We start from the raw sequence: 21,183 nt of genomic DNA on the forward strand, positions 1-21,183 counted from the left end.
TGTACTCTGAGGAAGGTCCTGACAGGGGTGGTCATTTTGGCGTGTGCATGTTATATATTACCAGCCCTAATCTGCGTTACTCTTTTTGCTTAGGCTAGGCGTCTGTGCACATTTGCGTTGTTTGATCTGTTCTACAATGTACAATGGTAAAGTTATTCTATAGGGGTATGAAGGTTTGGCCCGGGGCCGGCCAATCCATTATTTATTTTCTCCCTGACCTCTGTAGACGACAGTCACGCTTGCAATGCTTTTCCGCCTGTAATTTTTAGACAGATGCTGCTCCGGAGTCTCCGACGCACCTGAGGATATTCCTAGGAGGAGAGCCCGTCCCTTTAAGACCCATATGCCCTGACACTTTTCCCTATTGCCTGTATGGTCTGTAATAGTCACCGTCCGGATCTAGCAGCTGTCTCAGACCGTAGGCTATATACCGTATATTGTATACATTCCTACAGGAACCCAAAACCTTTTTGCTGATAATCTCCCCCCCTATTAGTGAGGCTTTGGTGCATTTCTGGGCCTGAGTCCTCCTCTCCTTTCCTCATTGGTTTTGTCCCTCCATGTTGGTAGTGGGACCCTCGCTCTGCTATATTATATTATAGAGGCCTCGCTCACAGACGCCTGCGCCAGAAATTCATGACAAATTCAGCAAAAAATCTCTGACCTGTACGCTGTGCAACTTCTCTGACAACCTGCGGCGTGCTTGATCGATTATCCCGCGGGCAGATGTTTTTACAACCCATTCACCAACATTGTTGAGGATTTTGTTTTCCATCAGAATCTACTTCAATGTCTTCAATAAACTCGCCATTTCTGATCAGGGGCCTACCCGTGTTCCGGGGTCCATGCTTGAACGGTACGGATGGCGTAAGGGTGATATCCGGCCCTGCTGGACCCCTTATTATTTGTATCTACGTATCAGTGTCAGCCTGCAGCAACGCAGAGCGAGCAATCTGTTCCTGACTATTCCTGAATCGGTGGATACCTCATTGGTGAATCGGGCTGGGAATGTGACTACAGGACACTCCCCGGGAGCCTGGGAATGGGCACAACATTCACCCCATACTTGGTGCTAGTCTTATTACCAAAAATACCCATCAGAAGAGTCCAAGATGGGTCCTGCTAGTGGACTGTGTCGGGGTCTCCTGTAGACTAAGCCCATGATGTTCCAGCTGTCAGGGTATGATGGGGGTTGCCGTCATTTAAAGGGGTTGTCCATCCTTTTGATAATACTAACCTATCCTTAGGCTAGGTCACCAGTGTCAGATTGGTGGTGGTCCAATCCATTGCAGTACCAGACACAGCCACTGCACAGCGGACGGTGCTGTCTACTTCCAGCTGTTTCCCCTGTAAAGGCCGGGGCCCCACAGGACGTAAACGCCGCAAGCAAAGGGGATGGGATCCATGCGAATCCCATGCCCACTTTGCGGAAAAAAAACGCAGTGCAGACACGCGCGTTGCGGTTTTGCAAATCGCAGCATGTCAATTATATCTACGGAAATGCCGGCAGCTTTCCCGTAGATATAATGGTAAGAGAAAGTCCGCAGAGGAAAAGTCAGTGAACTTTCTCTTCAAAGCGCTGCGGGAAGAACCACAATACGATCACACCGATGTTCTTCCTGCAGCGCTTCATCACTGCGTTCACGGCCCATGGGGGCTTAGCCTAAAGGTCCCAGCATGGAGACTTCTGATTGGTTGGGGTTCTAGTGTCAGGATACATGAATAGGACCTTGTAATTGTAAGCCCTGCATCTGCCCCGTCAGGGCAACCTCTCTTAGGCGGCTCCCGAAACTAAAAGCTCTCGCCTCTCTTGGCATCTCCTATGAATTAGGAACAAATGTGTTTATTAGCCACATCATGTCCTGCATAAGCCACAAACTGCCTTCTCACATTGATATGAATGGACAATGTGTAATACTTTGTTTCCCCTCTGGGGACGCTGCAGGGAATTTGAACACTTACTTGTTTTAACCCCTTCCCGCCGATGGCACTTTTTGACTTCCTGACCAAACTCGATTTTTCAAAACTGACGTTTCACTTTATGTGGCAATAACTTTGGAACGCTTTAACTTACCAAAGTGATTTTGAGATTGTTTTCTCGTAACACATTGTACTTCATGTTAGTGGTAAATTTTGGTTGATATGTTTTGTGTTTAATTATGAAAAAATAGGAAATTTGGTGGAAATTTTGAAAAATATGCATTTTTATGAAGTTTGAAATGATGTGCATTGCATACAGATAGTCAGACCGCCAAAATTATATCATAAATCTCATGTCCCAGATCTCTGCTTTATGTCGGCCTCAAACTTTAGTCGCCCTTTTAATTTTTACGGACATTAGAAGGTTTACAAGTGAAACAACAATATTCAAAATTTTCAAGAAATTTCCCAAACCCATTTTTTTAAGGGACTAATCCAGTTATGAAGGGGATTTGAAAGACCCTTGTATTAACCCCCCCCATAAATCACCCCATTTTCAAAACTGCACCCCTTAAATAAGCCAAAACAACATATACCTAGTAATTTAACCCTATAAGTGCTTAACAGGAATTAATACAACATGGAGGCGAAATTTTCAAATTTGATTTTATTTCACTAATATTTTCGTTTAGCCCTAGAATTTGCACATTCACAAGGGGTTAAAGGAGAAAATATCCCACAATTTGTTAGGCAAGTTCTCCCGACTACCATAGTACCCCACTTGTGGGTGTAAACTAATATATGGACGCACAGCGAGACGCAGGAGGGAAGGCGCGCCAAAGAGCTTTTAGAGGGCAGATCCGGCTGTGATCAGTTTCAGGAGCCATGTCGCATTTACAAAGCCCTTGAGGAGTCAAAACAGTGGAAACCACTAGAAAGTGACCCCATTGTGAAAACCGCACCCCTCAAAGAATTTATCAAGTGATGTAGTGAGCATTAGTAACCCCGAAGTGAATATGTAAGCTGTGCGGAGTAAATTGGGTACACCAAATCCCATTCTATTTTCCCACTAGCTCTTATGACACGGACGGGGAAGAGGGGCATTCTGGGGGATCAGCGCTGCTGTATTATCTCTCATAAGCTCTAAATATGGGGGGTCCCCTGAAAACGCTTGCACAGCTTATACATTTCCTTCTAGTCGCAGCCACTTATGTCCTAATGATTTGGCGACTTTTGGGGTTTTTGTCTTCACATTGTACAAGCTAGATTTTTCTTTTCTGGCAATGTGGCCATATGAGGGCTTGGTGTTTGCAGTATTAGATGTACTTTTCAATGCCACCATTTTGGGCCCTGTAACTTATTGACTACATTTTATTAACTCTTTCTGGGTGGGATGTAAAAGGAAACATCAATTCTGGCATTGCTTTTTAGCATTTATTTTTTTTCCTGTGCAGCGTACAGCATAAGTAACGTGTTACCTTTATTCTGCGGGTCGGTACGGTTACGGCGATACCTCATTTATATGATTTTTTTAATGCGTTGCTATTTGTGCAGAATAAAATTCAATTTAGGGAAAAAATCAATTATTTTTGCATCGCCATATTCAGAAAGGCATAACGTTTTTATTTTTCAGTAGACAGAGCTGGTTGAGGGCTTATTTTTTGCAGGATGACCTTCTTTTTATTGGTACCAATTTGGTTACTTTTTATTGAACATTTTGTAAGGGAAAGGTGGTGAATAATCATTATTTTGTGCGGTTTTCTAAAAAAAATTTTTTTTTATGACGTTTGCCGTTCAGGTTAAATAACGTTTTAATCTTATTGTTCAGGTTATTACGGACGCAGCGATACCAAATATGTAATGTTTTTTTCTATTTTTCTTTATTTTACATAATAAAACACTTTATATGGGGAAAAGGGATTTTTGGGGCTTTATTTATATCTAATTTATTTTAAACTTTTTTTATTTTTACTTTTTTATAACTTTTTTTTTTTCTGTCCCCATGGGGGATTGAAGCAGTGATCTGCTGATCTCTGCTTCACTAGATGTATTTGCAATTCCAGTGTTACACGTGTATTACAGTGTAGAGGAAGCTCTCAGCCCTGTGCACACGCACGGGCTGACAGCTTCCATTTTGGCAGGATCAACCAGGTACGTGGAGGGGATGGTATGACCCCAGACTGCCCACTACCAACACCAGCACCCCCCGAAACTGGCGCGGGGAGTGCTGATCGGCACCGTTATGTACCAAAACCCGAGATGACCGCCGGCATCTCAGGGGTTAACACCCGCGATCGGACCCGGTTCCGACCACGGGTGTTAAAGGGCATTGTCAGCTGTATGTTACGGCTGACACCCGCAGGGCATGGTGCGCACACAGTTTCTGCGTGTGCACCATGCAGCTGCCGTAGTACTATGCGGTTTGGTCCTTTTGGAACAGATTCCATTTTTATTTAATTTTTTTATTTATAACTTTAATTTTTATCAACTATATTTTTTTACTTTTTAAATTTTTTAGTTTTATTCTTAGAATCTTTTTTATTTACAGTTTGTTAAAAGGGATTTGAGATTAATTTACTTGTTCTGTGTTGGATAGGTTGAGTGTTTGGAATCAGCCCCTGGCCCCAGGTTACTCTGCCTCCCTCCTACCCTGGTTACTCCGCCTCTCTCCTACCCTGGCCCCTGGTTACTCCGCCTCCCTCCTACCCTGACCCCGGGTTATCCCGCCTCCCTCCTACCCTGACCCCGGGTTATCCCGCCTCCCTCCTACCCTGGCCCCGGGTTACTCCGCCTCCCTCCTACCCTGGCCCTGGGTTACTCCGCCTCCCTCCTACCCTGGCCCTGGGTTACTCCGCCTCCCTCCTAGCCTGACCCTGGGTTACTCCGCCTCCCTCCTAGCCTGACCCCGGGTTACTCCGCCTCCCTCCTAGCCTGACCCCGGGTTACTCCGCCTCCCTCCTAGCCTGACCCCGGGTTACTCCGCCTCCCTCCTAGCCTGACCCCGGGTTACTCCGCCTCCCTCCTAGCCTGACCCCGGGTTACTCCGCCTCCCTCCTAGCCTGACCCCGGGTTACTCCGCCTCCCTCCTAGCCTGACCCCGGGTTACTCCGCCTCCCTCCTAGCCTGACCCCGGGTTACTCCGCCTCCCTCCTAGCCTGACCCCGGGTTACTCCGCCTCCCTCCTAGCCTGACCCCGGGTTACTCCGCCTCCCTCCTAGCCTGACCCCGGGTTACTCCGCCTCCCTCCTAGCCTGACCCCGGGTTACTCCGCCTCCCTCCTAGCCTGACCCCGGGTTACTCCGCCTCCCTCCTACCCTGTCCCCGGGTTACTCCGCCTCCCTCCTACCCTGTCCCTGGGTTACTCCGCCTCCCTCCTACCCTGTCCCTGGGTTACTCCGCCTCCCTCCTACCCTGTCCCTGGGTTACTCCGCCTCCCTCCTACCCTGTCCCTGGGTTACTCCGCCTCCCTCCTACCCTGGCCCTGGGTTACTCCGCCTCCCTCCTACCCTGGCCCTGGGTTACTCCGCTTCCCTCATAAAGTCAGACCCATACCTGTGCAAAAAAAGAGAGGGAGGAGGCGGCGATAGTTCTGATCCTGTGACCAGAGGTAAGAACCAGTCCAGAACCTCTAGGTCCAGCTTGTAATAAAGTACTTTCAAGTTGATAACCTTTTTTTTTTTTTTTTTTTTTTTTTTTTCTTTAAAGAAGCTTTCAGTTTTTATTTTTTCTTTAATTATTTTCTATGATCCATTATTATTTTTAGACTTTATTATTTTAAATGATTAAAAATTTTATTTTTAAAAACTTATTTTCTGTAGGTTTTTTTCTTTGTTTTTATAGAAACTTTCATTTTTATTTTTTTCTTGTAATTTTTTTCATTTTATTTTTCGAAGCTTTGTTTTTATCATTTTTTCATTTTTAGAAACTATTTTTCTCTGTAAGTGATTATAATATATTTTTCTCCTTTTGGCCTGGTGACGGCATTCACTTCCCATTTGATGTAACACGAATGAACAGAATTCTTCAATGAGATGGAGGCAATCTATTCCAGACTCCCTGACCGTGTCTCCCGCCCCGGTCAGCTGTAGCTTCTCGATTAACCATGTAACCACATCAACCAGAAAACAGTGCGGGCGGGGGGATTAGCGCCCCACGCCAGGTCTTGTGATCTGCGGACTTGTGCCGCTCTTGTTTCTTAGGATCTGTCTGACAACCATTCTCAGGTTATTTCAGTCTCTCAATGACTTCAGGGATAAACAACTTCTGGTATCGTCGCCACTGCCGCCGTGTAGAGCGCGGCCCTGCATAGTAGTAACCCGTCTTATTTAATGTTCTGTGACTCCTTGAGAACCAAGTAGCGAAGCAACGGGAAACGCCATCTCAAAACCCCTTGTTTTTTTTTTCACTTTTGCTCTGCGTTGTACATGTCCTTCGCTCGGACCCCTCCCCACGTGTTGGCGACATTTGTATATTATTATTAGATTCTCCCGAAACGAGAAGTCCTGACGTGTCCGGAGCCCAACGTGTCACTAAAAAAGCTCAAAGCGTGGGCAAAAGGGGAAGTGTCCAAACCTCAGCGACCGCAGAGAAGTATTAGAAGGGTTTCCCTGGGATTCCCACCCCGCTGGAGATATCTTTTGGACTTTCCCTTCCCCAAATAAATGTCAACCAGATGGAGAACCCCGGAGCCCAAAAATAAAATCCTGTGTAATAAAAGCCGCTTCAGTTCTTGTAGAAACTGTTACAGGGGGTTGCCCCTCTTATAACTTGCAGGTCAGTGGGGGGGTCTTACAGCTGAGACCCCTTCCATCAGCGAGTGGGGGAGTTTTGTCCCCCGTCCAGTATGGAGCTATGGCGTGGGAGTGCTGGAGATGACCAAAGTACAGCGCCCGCATTGAAATGTATGGTGGTTGTGCATTAAAGGGATTCCACCATTAAAATCAATTTTTTTTTGTCGGTCACATATAGTCTATTCTTCTTCTACCTTTAGATGTCTTCTCCGCGCTGCTGTGCCATAGAAATTCAGGTTTTCTTCGGTATGCAAATGAGTTCTCTTGCAGCACTGGGGGCGGGCCCCGGCACTCAAACAGCACTGGAGGCGTGCCCAATGCTGAGAGAACTCTCCAGCGCCGCCTCCATCTTCTTCAGGGACGGCCTCTCCCTGCGTCGTCTTCCGTCCTGGGTTTCAATCTTCTAGGCCTCAGGCAGAGCCGACTGCACATGCCCACAGCCACAAGAAAATGGCCGCTTACACAGTAAGCTGTGTAAGTGGCCATTTTCTTGTGGCTGCTTACAGAGTAAGCTGATGTAAGCGGCCATTTTTCATGTGGGCTGTGAGCATGCGCAGTCGGCTCTGCCTGAGGCCTAAAAGATTGAAACCCAGGATGGAAGATGACACAGGGAGAGGCCGTTCCAGAACATGGAGAATTCTCTCACAACATTGGGGACGCCCCCAGTGCTGTTTGAGTGCTGAGGACCGCCCCCAGTGCTGCGAGAGAACTCATTTGCATACCAAAGAAAACTGGTATTTCTACGGAACGGTGGCGCGGAGAAGACTCCTAAAGGTAGGAGAAGAATAGGCTTTCTTAAGGCTATTCCTACGTGTTAGTCAGAAAAAAAGGTATCCAATGATAAGATCCCTTTAAGGTTCCATGTACATGATCAGTTGTGCCATCATATGCTCCGCCCAGGGGTCCGTTCTGTACCAAGTCCTTCTCCGTGTCATCGGACCAGAACACATGAGAAGCCTCCTTAGTGGTGAATGCGTCATGGCCGTCGCACTGATGTCACTCCAAGCGTCATCCTAGCCACTCATCCATGTGCATGGGGCCCGAACCGTAGCAGAGCAACGGATGTAGACGGAGCCGCGTATGTCTGATCCTGTCCCATTGGCTGTAATGTAAGCAACATGGCGGACGCTTGCTAATGGTAGAAGTCCATGCAGAAAGAGACACCCACCCTGGTTTTTACATTCACTTGAAATGAAGGTGCCTTGTAGCCCTATAAGTGGTTGATGGAGAGATAACGTGTAGGATGTGACCGCTCAGACCCCCAAACATCAGGACAATGGGGTGTTTGCCCCTTGTTGTGACTGTATCAGCGATGTAAGTGATGAATGGAAACGCCATTTCCGATTAAAGCCGATCTTGGAGGCTTCGGTGAGTCTGCAGCTCTCGGGGAGGTCCTCGCTTCTGCCGTATCTCTAGCCTTGGCCTCTGGGGAGGTGTAATCTTCAGGGACAGCAGGTCTCGCTTTGTGGCTGAGCCTCATTTGCCTGTATGACTAATATCGGGCTTCTTAGAAATGGCGACCGGAAACCTCCAGCCTGTGGAGCGTGCGGCGAGGGCGGCTGCTGTACTAGATGGTGGCTGTGCAGGGTTCATTGCGTCCCAGACACCCTGTAAATGCTGCGGCTCCTCCGGTATCTGGATGGCCTGTACAAGAGTTTTCTAGAATTTTTTTTTCTTTTCTCCACTTCTAATCTGCGCTGTGATCGGATGGCGTGTTCTGCTTCAGCGCTCGTGTCACAATGACAAATGGCTCCTCTTATGCCGTGTGTGTGGAGGTTATGAAACCTGGGGACACCGAGACACGAGGCCACTATATATATATATATAATATATACACACACACGCACACATTTTGTCTTGCAAAGTAAATGTCTTTGGTCTTTGAAGGGTGAAACCCGATTCTTTATAATTTTCTTATATTCTCTCTCCAGAACCAAGCGACAACCTTAGAGAAATTTTACAAAATGTGTCCAAGCTTCATGGAGTTTCTAATATGCGCAAGTTGGGTCACCTGAACAACTTTATTAAGGTAAGAGACGTGGGGTGTAACGGAGAGGGGTGTACACTGCAGGCAGGACATGGCGGGCAGCGCACGCTCCCTTCATAGGGTGTTTCCATGTGAACCGCTTACCAACTGATGTCTAGAGGCCAGGCGGCTTACACTTCTGTGTGCCTGCTTCTGCAGAGCATCATAATACAGCCTCAGCTACTGCAGAACATCATAATCACACATCAGCTACTGCAGAACATCATAATCACACATCAGCTGCTGCAGAACATCATAATCACACATCAGCTGCTGCAGAACCTCATAGTACACAACTCAGCTGCTGCAGAACCTCACAATACACACCTCAGCCGCTGCAGAACATCATAATACACACCTCAGCCGCTGCAGAACATCATAATACACACCTCGGCTACTGCAGAACATCATAATACACCTCAGCCGCTGCAGAACGTCATAATACACACCTCAGCTGCTGCAGAACATCATAATACCACAGCTGCTGCAGAACATCATAATACACCCCTCAGCTGCTGCAGAACATCATAATACACACCTCAGCTTCTGCAGAACATCATAATACACACCTCAGCTGCTGCAGAACATCATAATACACACCTCAGCTGCTGCAGAACATCATAATACACCCCTCAGCCGCTGCAGAACATCATAATACACACCTCAGCTTCTGCAGAACCTCATAATACACACCACAGCCGCTGCAGAACATCATAATACACACCTCGGCTACTGCAGAACATCATAATACACACCTCAGCTGCTGCAGAACCTTATAATACACACCTCAGCTGCTGCAGAACCTTATAATACACACCTCAGCTGCTGCAGAACCTCATAATACACACCACAGCTGCTGCAGAACATCATAATACACACCACAGCTGCTGCAGAACATCATAATACACACCACAGCTGCTGCAGAACATCATAATACACACCTCAGCTGCTGCAGAACCTCATAATACACACCTCAGCTGCTGCAGAACCTCATAATACACACCTCAGCTGCTGCAGAACATCATAATACACACCTCAGCTGCTGCAGAACATCATAATACACCCCTCAGCCGCTGCAGAACATCATAATACACACCTCAGCTTCTGCAGAACCTCATAATACACACCACAGCCGCTGCAGAACATCATAATACACACCTCGGCTACTGCAGAACATCATAATACACACCTCAGCTGCTGCAGAACCTTATAATACACACCTCAGCTGCTGCAGAACCTTATAATACACACCTCAGCTGCTGCAGAACCTCATAATACACACCACAGCTGCTGCAGAACATCATAATACACACCACAGCTGCTGCAGAACATCATAATACACACCACAGCTGCTGCAGAACATCATAATACACACCTCAGCTGCTGCAGAACCTCATAATACACACCTCAGCTGCTGCAGAACATCATCATACACACCTCAGCTGCTGCAGAACATCATCATACACACCTCAGCTGCTGCAGAACATCATAATACACACCTCAGCTGCTGCAGAACATCATAATACACACCTCAGCTGCTGCAGAACATCATAATACACACCTCAGCTGCTGCACAACATCATAATACAAACCTCAGCTGCTGCAGAACATCATAATACACACCTCAGCCGCTGCAGAACATCATCATACACACCTCAGCTGCTGCAGAACATTATAATACACACCTCAGCCGCTGCAGAACATCATAATACACACCTCAGCTGCTGCAGAACATCATAATACACACCTCAGCTGCTGCAGAACCTTATAATACACACCTCAGCTGCTGCAGAACATCATAATACACACCTCAGCTGCTGCAGAACCTCATAATACACACCTCAGCTGCTGCAGAACCTTATAGTACACACCTCAGCCGCTGCAGAACATCATAATACACACCTCAGCTGCTGCAGAACCTCACAGTACAAGCCTCAGCTGCTGCAGAACATCAGTCCACCTTACCTCTAAGATGGCCCATTCAATCACTATACTTAGCTGTGATGTGGTTCTGTTTCTCGTACATGCAGCCATTTACCTGATGCCAATGTGAATTCGCCCAATGCCCGAGTGCTGTTTCGTATAATGAGGTTCTGCAGCAGCTGAGGCCGGGTTGTTCTCTCTATAACAGTGTATTCTGCAGATCTTGTTTGTGTGACCTGCGGTTGTGTTCAGTTTCCAGGAGCTGCTCGGTCTCCTCCATGTTTTCAGTTTATGTCGCTCTTGCTGTGGCGTTTGTGGTTACGTGCAGCGGTGTCGCCTTTGTATCTGCTTTCTGGGACGTGTGCACACCTCGCTTTTTAACGGTTTCCTAATGTTGGGTTCACACGTATTTTTACAAAAACAATCTCCTTTATGCGAATTCTATATTGTCATTGATGACCTTTAGCTGCTGGTCAGTTGTGCAGGACAACAAGCTGCTGCCCTCATGCTCTACACTACAGCGCTGCTTATTCTGACAGGCTGCTGTGTATACGCACAAGCCAATACCTGATTAGATTACAGGAGACCCAGCACGTTGCAAAATGTTGCAGTGACCACTCCCTCTTTTTTTTTTTTTTTTTTTTTTTTTTTTTAAGTATCCTATGTGTAGGGTAGGAGCTATTTAGATGGCCCTATAACCTAAAATGTATCCTTAAATTTGCATCTCACGTCCGCCCCCCCTAGTTGTCACAGCACTCAGCCTTACCCAGAAGTGGTTGCAGCAAAACTAAATTAGTTATTTTGATTTTTAACCCACTTCATGTTTTCTAATCCGGTCACGGTCTTTGTTCCGACGTCTGACCTGTACAATGGCGCCACAGTACGCTAATCTCTTCATGGCCAAGCTGGAGAGTGACTTCCTATCCTCCTGCACCACCAGGCCTCGGGCCTACTATCACTTCATTGACGATATCCTAATCATTTGGACAGCAGCTGAAAACGTTCCATGGACAATTCAACCAGTTCCATCCCACCATCAACCTGACGCTCAATCACTCCCTGGACACAGTCATCAAGATACAGGACAACAAAATGGAGACATTGCTGTATCGGAAGCTGATTGACCGACCAACCTACCTAAGATGGGATAGCTTTCATCCGAAACACATAAAGAACTCCATTGTCTACAGCCAGGCCATCAGATACCATCGCATATGTTCTAACCCTGCAGATAGAGACGAACACCTCGGAGGCCTCAGAAACACATTCTTGAGGCAAGAACCAAATCACCAGAGCCACCAGGATACCAAGATCGGATTTATTAACCCCTTAAGGACCCGGCCATTTTTTGGTTTCGCATTTTCGTTTTTCCCTCCTCACATTTCAAGAGCCATAACTTTTTCATTTTTCAGTTCACAGAGTCACATGATGGCTTATTGTTTGCGGGACAAATTGTACTTTGTAATGGCACCATTCAATATGCTGTGCAATGTACTGGGAAGCTGGAAAAAAATTCAGAATGAGGTGCAATTGGAGAAAAAATGCATTTGCGCCATTTTCTTATGGGTTTAATTTTTACAGCGTTCACTGTTTGGTACAAATGACATGTTACCTGTGTTCTACGTGTCAGTACGAACGCGGTGATACCAAATTTATATAGTATTTGAAATGTTTTGATACTTTAAAAAAAAATGATAAACTTTGCAAAATAGAAAAAAAATTTTGTGTCATCATGTTCTAACACCTGTAACTTTTTCATATTTCCATGTATGGAGCTGGTTGTGGTGTCTTTTTATGCGGGACAAGATGACGTTTCTATTGATACCATTTGGGGAAAGATCTGATGGTTTGATCACTTTTTATTCAATTTTTTATAGGAGGCAAAGTGTTGAAAAAAACGCTTTTTGGCGGTTTTAATTTTTTTTGCCGCTACGCCGTTCGCAGTACGGGATAAATGTTTTAATATTCTAATAGTTCGGGCATTTTGGAGCGCAGGGATACCTAATATGTTTGTTTAATGTTCTTTAATTACTTTTATAGCTAATCTAGGGAAAGGGGGGTGATTTGAACTTTTATATTTTTTTTATTTTTTTAATACTTTTAAAAACTTTTTTTTTTCTTCTGTTACATTTATGATCAGACCCCTTAGGTACCTTGAAACCTAGGGGGTCTGATCGCTCATACTATTCACTGCAATACTACAGTACTGCAGTGAATAGCAGAATCGCAGCACTTCTATTAGAGGCTGCCTCTGGCATCGCCTAATAGATCTAGTGCAGAGACAAGCCTGGAAGCCTTCAATAGGCTGCCGGCTGTCATAGCAACCGATCACCGCCCTCATGTGACGTTCAGGAGGGCGGCGATCGGCGAAACATGGCGGCGCCCATGCCGCCGGCGCCGTTTACACACTGCGGTCACGTTTGACCGCAGTGTGTAAAGGGTTAACAGCAGCGATCGGCTCGGGCACCGACCGCTGCTGTTAGTGGCAGGTCCTGGCTGTATTATACAGCCGGCATCTGCCGTGTATGGAGCGAGCTCAGCGTGTGAGCTCGCTCCATACATCCCCATGCGACCCATGACGTACAGTTACGTCAAGGGTCGCTAAGGGGTTAATATACAATACCAAACAGGAGAACAATCGGGTGCCCCTGGTCGTCACATATAACCCCCACCTGGAGATGCTGAGAGGAATCACACGCAAATTACATCCACTACTGCAAAAAGACAACAATCTAAAATCCATATTTCCAGATCCCCCTCTCCTGTGCTACAGACAGCCACCAAACCTCAGGAATATGGTTGTCAGCAGCTCACTGTCACCTCCAACTAACACAGGAACATTCCCATGTGGACAGAAAAGGTGCAAGACCTGCCCCCACATACTGACCACTGACAGGATAGAGATACCAAACTCTAACAGGGAATATAAAATCCCAGGTACCTTCACCTGTAACACACCTAATGTAGTGTATTTAATAATGTGCACCAAATGCCCCACTGATAATCTGTATGTTGGAGAGACCGGACAGAAACTTAGAATACAGATTAACTCACACAGTCATACAATTAGAGAACAAAGAATGGACCTTCCCATATCAAAACATTTCTGCAGTGAGGATCATAATATCACCGATAACATGAAAATTTTGGTTTTAAGAGGGAATTTTAATGAAATCAATGAAACCGAGACGGATTTACGACTATAAACTTATGACCCTGCTTCAAACACTTGGAGAAGGGGCTAAATCTGTCACATGGGTTTATGGCATCTTACAGAAATCACTGACATGAGAACTGATAAGAACCTGGAATTGTTTACATTGTTTCTACCAATTACTAACAACCCTCTACCCCATCTTCCTCCTGGAATTCTATCCCTATGTGCCCTTTTGTATATAAATCTGCTCCTTCAGAAATGGTTTTAAATTTACTTGAGAAAGGAGCCGAGAGTTCCGAAACGTTGTAATCTGTCATCATTATTAGTTAGCCATTAAAAAGTTATCTACTACTGAAGACTATCAATTTTGGGGGGGGGGGGGGGGGGGTTTATATTTCCTACCCACTGGCTAACACTGTACGAGAACAAACATTTTCCTTATGTACAGAACATTCACTTTTATAGTAGTTCCTCTTTCATGGTTATTATCTGTGTGAGTCAGATGTAATACGCTAAACCTGCTCTCACCGGGGTTGGGATCCTGTTTTTTTTTTTTTGTTTGTTTTTTTATTAAGCACTACCTCCATTTGGGTAAATTCAGTGCGGCGTACCAAAATTGTGCCGTTTCTGTGTCCGTGCAAGGAAGCGGCTTGTTAATAAAGTCCTGAGCTTACTGCAGCCTCTGCACCCATTCATAAGGCCATTAAAAGGGTTTTCCTGCATTATTAGTTGATCTATCCTTTTAGGATGGCTCCTCAGTTGAAGATCAGCGGGGGTCAGACATTCAAAGTCCCCAGGGATCAGCTGTTTGCCGCGTCTACTACAGTCACATGGCCTGTTTTGGAGCTCCGTCACATTAAAGGGATTCGGGGCGAGCTGTAATACCAAGCACAGCACCTCTGAAATGCATGTTTTTATGTGAAGAGGTTGCAGAACTCCTCCAAACAGCTGATCGGTGGGGATCCTGGATGCCCAGCTATAGCAAAGAGTGACTAGTGTAAATAGAATTGTAGAAACGGTGACCATGACTAACTGCAGTGGAGTGGCCAGTGTAATGAACTAGCAGACTCGTGGAAATAGTGGCCATGACTGACTGCAGTGAGCAGTGGCCTGTGTAATGTGAACTAGGAAGGTTGCAGAAGCAGTGACCGTGACTGGCTGCAGTGAGGAGAGGATAGTATAATGTGAACTAGCAGACTTGTAGAAACGGTGACCATGACCGAAAGCTGTAAGGAGTGGCTAGTATAATGATCTAGCAGACTTGTACAAACGGTGACTGTAACCAGCTGCATGAAGGAGTGGCTAGTATGATGTGAATTAGAAGGGTTGTAAAAACGGTGACCATGACCGGCTGCAGCTCTACTTTAATACTAACCTACCAGAAGAAGGAGCCGGTGCCACAATATAATGAATCCTATGAGTATAGAAAATTAAATTAAAATCCTAATAAATGAAACCCTTCCACTTGACATAAGCTCACAGGCATCAGTTCTCTCCTGTATCACTTCTTCATTGTCCGATCCTTATAAAATTGCGTAAGACGTCTTGTTGATTGGAAGTTACAAGATGGAAGCGAAACACTCTCAATGTTAGTGATGTTGTATTTTCTGTTCTAATCATTTTTTGGGTTTCGTCCGAACCCTACAGTTTGGGGGTTTACCATCCACAAACTACAGTTTTACTTGTCCTTACTGGCCCCTGTACACAGTATTATCCCCCATAGTTGCCCCTGCACACAGTATTATCCCCCATAGTGGCCCCTGCACACAGTATTATCCCCCATAGTGGCCCCTGCACACAGTATTATGCCCCATAGTGGCCCCTGCACACAGTATTATCCCCCATAGTGCCCCTGCACACAGTATTATACCCCATAGTGGCCCCTGCACACAGTATTATCCCCCATAGTGGCCCCTGCACACAGTATTATCTGCCATAGTGGCCCCTGCACACAGTATTATTCCCCATAGTGGCCCTGCACACAGTATTATGCCCCATAGTGGCCCCTGCACACAGTATTATGTCCCCATAGTGGCTCCTGCACACAGTATTATGTCCCATAGTGGCCCCTGCACACAGTATTATCCCCCATAGTGGCCCCTGCACACAGTATTATCCCCCATAGTGGCCCCTGCACACAGTATTATCCCCCATAGTGGCCCCTGCACACAGTATTATCCCCCATAGTGGCCCCTGCACACAGTATTATCCCCCATAGTGGCCCCTGCACACAGTATTATCCCCCATAGTGGCCCCTGCACACAGTATTATCCCCCATAGTGGCCCCTGCACACAGTATTATGTCCCATAGTGGCCCCTGCACACAGTATTATACCCCCTAGTGGCTCCTGCACACAGTATTATACCCCCTAGTGGCTCCTGCACACAGTATTATCCCCCATAGTGGCCCCTGCACACAGTATTATACCCCATAGTGGCTCCTGCACACAGTATTATCCCCCATAGTGGCCCCTGCACACAGTATTATGTCCCATAGTGGTCCCTGCACACAGTATTATACCCCATAGTGGCCCCTGCACACAGTATTATCCCCCATAGTGGCCTCTGCACACAGTATTATCCCCCATAGTGGCCCCTGCACACAGTATTATGCCCCATAGTGGCCCCTGCACACAGTATTATGCCCCATAGTGGCCCCTGCACACAGTATTATGTCCCATAGCGGCCCCAGTTGCGGATGGGTGACCTGTCGCTGATCTCTAATGACTATTGTTTTAGTGCATCTCCTGCTTTAGCATATACATGATTGGAGCCCAAGACTTCTCTGTCTGATTTATTTATTTTTTTTCCTTGTGTATGTGGAGAAATAGAAATCCTTTTCTCCTGTACGTTGCTTTCGGATGACCTGGATGTGGCCACAATGTCCTCAGTGGAGTTTCTCTGCCCTTCGTGCTTGTTCCTCGAGGTGAACGTTACTACCTGGTCACAAGACGCTGAGAATATTTAGCACTTTCTTAGTTGTTCTTGCCCGGGGGCAAATTCACTTATTACTTGTCTGCACTTTTATGACTTCCAGACGTGAGAGCGGAGGGAGCTGAAGGGGGCGCCGTCTAGAGTCAGTTTTATAGGTACTGGTGGTCTAGGGTACAAGGAAATAGAAGGGAGTCTTATTTTAAATTCCTATGGGTTAGGGCAAAAGTGGGAAGAATACTTCATGGGCTACATTTTTCCTTTTTATCGTTTTTTTTTAAAGTTTCTTGGTGGTCCAGGGTGGGAGATTTGGGGGGGGGGGCATATTTTGATACCTGGTAGGCTAAGGTAAAAGTAGGGATTCATACTTTTTGAGTCTAGGGCTTATCAGGGATGTATTTATTTTATTTTCCTGGTGGTCTAGGTAAGATAATGAAGGGGATCTCAATATTATTATCCCTGGTGAGATGGAGTAAAGGTGAGGTCTAGGTTAGAAGGTAACAGAGGAGTCCTATTGTGATCTTTGATGATTTAGGGTAAAAATGGGGAATAATATCTAGCGGGCTGGTGTTTAGGAAGAATGTAGAGATTTGATTTCCCTCTTTATTTCCCTGCTGCTGAACTCATTTCTCGTACTGTGCCTGTGATTGTTCCGACATCTCAGCAGCTCACTGGGACACCATATAATGAGCGGGTTGTTGGCATCGATGATCCCCCTCAGCTCCGCTTGAGGAGAACTCTGTGACTTCTGGCTTCATTTATAGCTGTCATTGTTTTAAAATTTTTACGACAAATTAGATTTTCTTTTCACCAGCATGTTTAAAAGTAGCAAATTGCCAATTTGGTCTAAAGGTGTTTTCCCAACCAGTGTGTCAGCACTGCCTGGAGCAGTTCAGATAATATACAAATGCCTGTACACAATGGACTGAGGGTTAGCTGAGTGTTTACACAGAGAGATAACAGACCTGGGACCTGAGATAAGGCTGCTGCAGGAGCAGTGTAATATAGTATGTGAACATAAATTCATAACAGTGGTGAAGCCATGTTATTTACCGGAATACAAAGTAGCCGATAGTTATATAGTAAATGAGGTTGGATAAAGACATCACTCCATAAAGTCCAACCTATAACCTTACAATCCCTACAGTGTTAATTGAGGTTACAATCTATGTGCCAAATTTCATCCAAATTCGTTCAGCCGTTTTTGCGTGACTGAGGAGCAAACATCCAAACATTCACATTTATAATATTCGTAGGATTTATGTATTTGTATATATATACTAGCATGCGCCCGCGACTTCGTCGCGGGTTGGCGTTGAACCGTGTCCATCTATGCAATTGCTGCTGGTTGTGATCCACAGTGTGCAGGCCAGGGAGACCCCACAGCGGCCCCCACTCCTATGGCACCCCGCTTTCATTTTCCGCAGTCCCTACTCCTGCGGCTCACCCCACACCCCCTACAGCAACCCCCGCACATATCTCTCCCCCTTCAAGCAGAACCACCCCTGGACGCCCCTGCTCGTCCCCGGTCTCCTTTCCTCCCCCTGTCCCCTGTAACCACTGTTCGTGGCCCCAGGCTTCTGCGATCTGCCACATAGTGTCACGGCTCTGCTCCAGCGAAGCGGCACACGTCGTATGGAGGTACCAGCTTATAGGGGCCAGACTGTGCTGGGCTGCAGCGCTTTCCCCTGCAAGGCTGTGGAGTTACCGAGCGGCTGCCTGTCCGCTGGTGTGACAAGTAAGGCCGCCATGTTCTTCATCATGCAGCTGGGCCGATGGTTCCGCCCACACAGCAGCAGCAGCCAATCGGGCGGTGGTACAACGACCTGGGATGACATCATTTCAGGTTGTTCAATTTTGGCGGAACGGCAATTTTGCGGTGCAGTTGCGCAGCCCGGAAGTGTAGGTGAAAAGTAAGTAGCCTATGTTTCAATCCCAGACCCAAGTAATGTATGTCATATTTCAGGCTAATCTGTTTGGCCATTTACGCGTGATTGAGGAACAAACATACAAACTTTCAGATTTTTGATTTGATTGATTTCCCTGGTGGGCTGGGGTTGAAGGTACTCGCAGGGGGTTGGACCCGATGGCCCTTGAGGTCCCTTCCAACTCTACCATAAAAAAAAAAAAATGATGGGGAGTTTAATATTTTGATCCCTGGTGGGTTAGGGTAAAGTGAAGTTATATACCTGGTGGTCTAGGGGTGAGGAGCAATGATTCTTGCATGGGCCCAGTTGTACCTTTTACAATATCTGTTTTTGTTGCATGTTAGGCTATTTCATATACCTGGTCGGGGGTCAGATTTTTCCTTGTGTATGCAGTGAAATAGAAATCCTTTTCTCCTGTACGTTGCTTTCGGATGACCTGGACGTGGCCGCAACGTCCTCAGTGGAGTTTCTCTGCCCTTCGTGCTTTCTCCTCGAGGTGAACGTTACTACCTGGTCACAAGACGCTGAGAATATTTAGCACTTTCTTAGTCGTTCTTGCCGGGGGCGAATTTACTTATTACACGTCTGCACTTTGGTGACCTCTGGACATAAGAGCAGAGGGACCTGAAGGGGGCGCTGTCCTGGACACGAGCCAATCATATATGAATGGTGGGCTAGGGTTTATACCGTATTTATATCTTCTTTCCTAAGTGGGTTAGAGGGTTAATTTTGCAGACCCTGGTGGTCTAGGGTAGAAGGTACTAGAGGTAGGTTTGCATTTGTATCCCTGGTGGTCTAGGGTATGGAATATTTGGTGAGTTAGGATTTATGAAGGATGTATATATTTTATTTCACTGGTGGTCTAGAGGTTTTTTGTTTGTTTTTTTTTCTCCTGGTGGGCTAGGGCAGAAGTGAGGATTAATATCTGATGGCTGGGATCTATGAGAGATGTATATATCTTATCTCCCGGTGGTCTGTTGTAAAATAAAGAGTTAATGTTTAGTGGTGAAGGATATATACGGTAAGTTGTTGTGTGCATGTTATATTTCCTGGTGGTCTAGGGTTTAACAAGCAGAAAATATCTGGTGATATAGGGTATACAAGTAGGGATCAGCTCAGGGTGCAAGTAGGGTTTAATACTCGGGGCCTAGTATATATGATGGATGTATATAACTCCTATGTATTCCCTGGTGGTCTAGAGTATTGGACCTAGTAGTATATATGAAGGATGTATATATAACGCCTATATATTCCCTGGTGGTCTAGAGTATCGGGCCTAGTAGTATATATGAAGGATGTATATATAACGCCTATATATTCCCTGGTGGTCTAGAGTATCGGACCTAGTAGTATATTTGAAGGATCTATATATAACGCCTATATATTCCCTGGTGGTCTAGAGTATCGGGGCCTAGTGTGTGTGTGTGTGTGTATATGTATAAAGCCTATATATTCCCTGGTGGTCTAGGGTAATAAATATATATATATATAGGTTAATACCTGGTAGGTATTTGAGGGTGGGGATTCCGGTCTTCCTTACATTCAGGAGGTAATACTCCTGTACATAGTGAGTCCGTCCTTCAGCGAGTTTTACCCTAGACCACCAGGGAATAATAATAAGCTGGAATTCCCACCTCGATGCTGCCAGCCCGTAGACGTCCGCCAGCCCCGTGGCGGTCGCTCCTGCTGACTGGTGATGACAGTTCACACATTGCCTCTGCTTCCTGTTTATGGCGGTTGTTTTTAGCCGTACATCACACGTCCGCAGGCAGAGGCTCTTTTACCAGAAAGCAGAATCATTTCTTACAGGTCTGGAAATCACCGGCGTGCTGTACGCTTTCTAATAGCGCGCCGTGTAGCCGCACAGTCCGCCCCCTTCTAAAATACAACTACCCCCTTTCCTGTAGTCACTCCTTTGATCCTGTTGTCGCTTTTATTACTGTGTAAACCAGGAAGTGTATAAGGAAATCTCCAAGGAGATCGGACCTAGTCTCCTCCTCTCCGTTCCATGTCTGGTTATATGATAGCTGCAGCAGGAGCCTCCCCCCTCTTCCTGATCTTCAGGGCTCCGGGCATTGGTGATCTATTTTAGGGATAACCTTACTGTCTGGAAACGATCTTCCTTATATGTGATAATCCTGATCAAACCTACAGAAGAGCGCCACTCCTGTGTATGGCCATGTCTGGTATTGCAGCAGTCACTTGGGTGTAGCTGACTCAGAGCACCCGCCATGGCCATAGACAAAGAGGTCGCTCTGATTTTTGGAAAAGAAAATCGAAACCTTTGCAGCCCCCAAACACTTTGCAGAGATTTCCTTCTGACAGGTGACCTTTTCATCTTCTGTCTTGCAGCTTCTATGCAGCGTTGGCCACAATGAAGAAAAATTAGGTTTTACGTTTGAAGATATAATTATGTGGTAAGTGTCCTCGCGGCAGGGTAAGCCGTCGCTGAGGGGTGGGCGGAGCTCTGCTATAACTTAAAGGGCTATTCCAGGACTTATCGATGAT

The 21,183-nt window shown here is 46.1% G+C and overlaps 1 protein-coding gene across 1 annotated transcript in view; it reads left to right on the forward strand.

Annotated features, from left to right (window-relative positions):
• RICTOR (RPTOR independent companion of MTOR complex 2) overlaps nt 1-21,183 on the forward strand; it is a 66,278-nt gene that overhangs the window by 8,070 nt on the left and 37,025 nt on the right. The window contains 2 exon segments of the mRNA XM_075267512.1: nt 8,642-8,739; nt 21,028-21,092. Of these exon segments, the coding sequence (XP_075123613.1) occupies nt 8,642-8,739; nt 21,028-21,092 (163 nt within the window).

This window comes from Leptodactylus fuscus, chromosome 1 (assembly GCF_031893055.1).
Source record: "Leptodactylus fuscus isolate aLepFus1 chromosome 1, aLepFus1.hap2, whole genome shotgun sequence".
Taxonomy (NCBI): Eukaryota; Metazoa; Chordata; class Amphibia; order Anura; family Leptodactylidae; genus Leptodactylus; species Leptodactylus fuscus.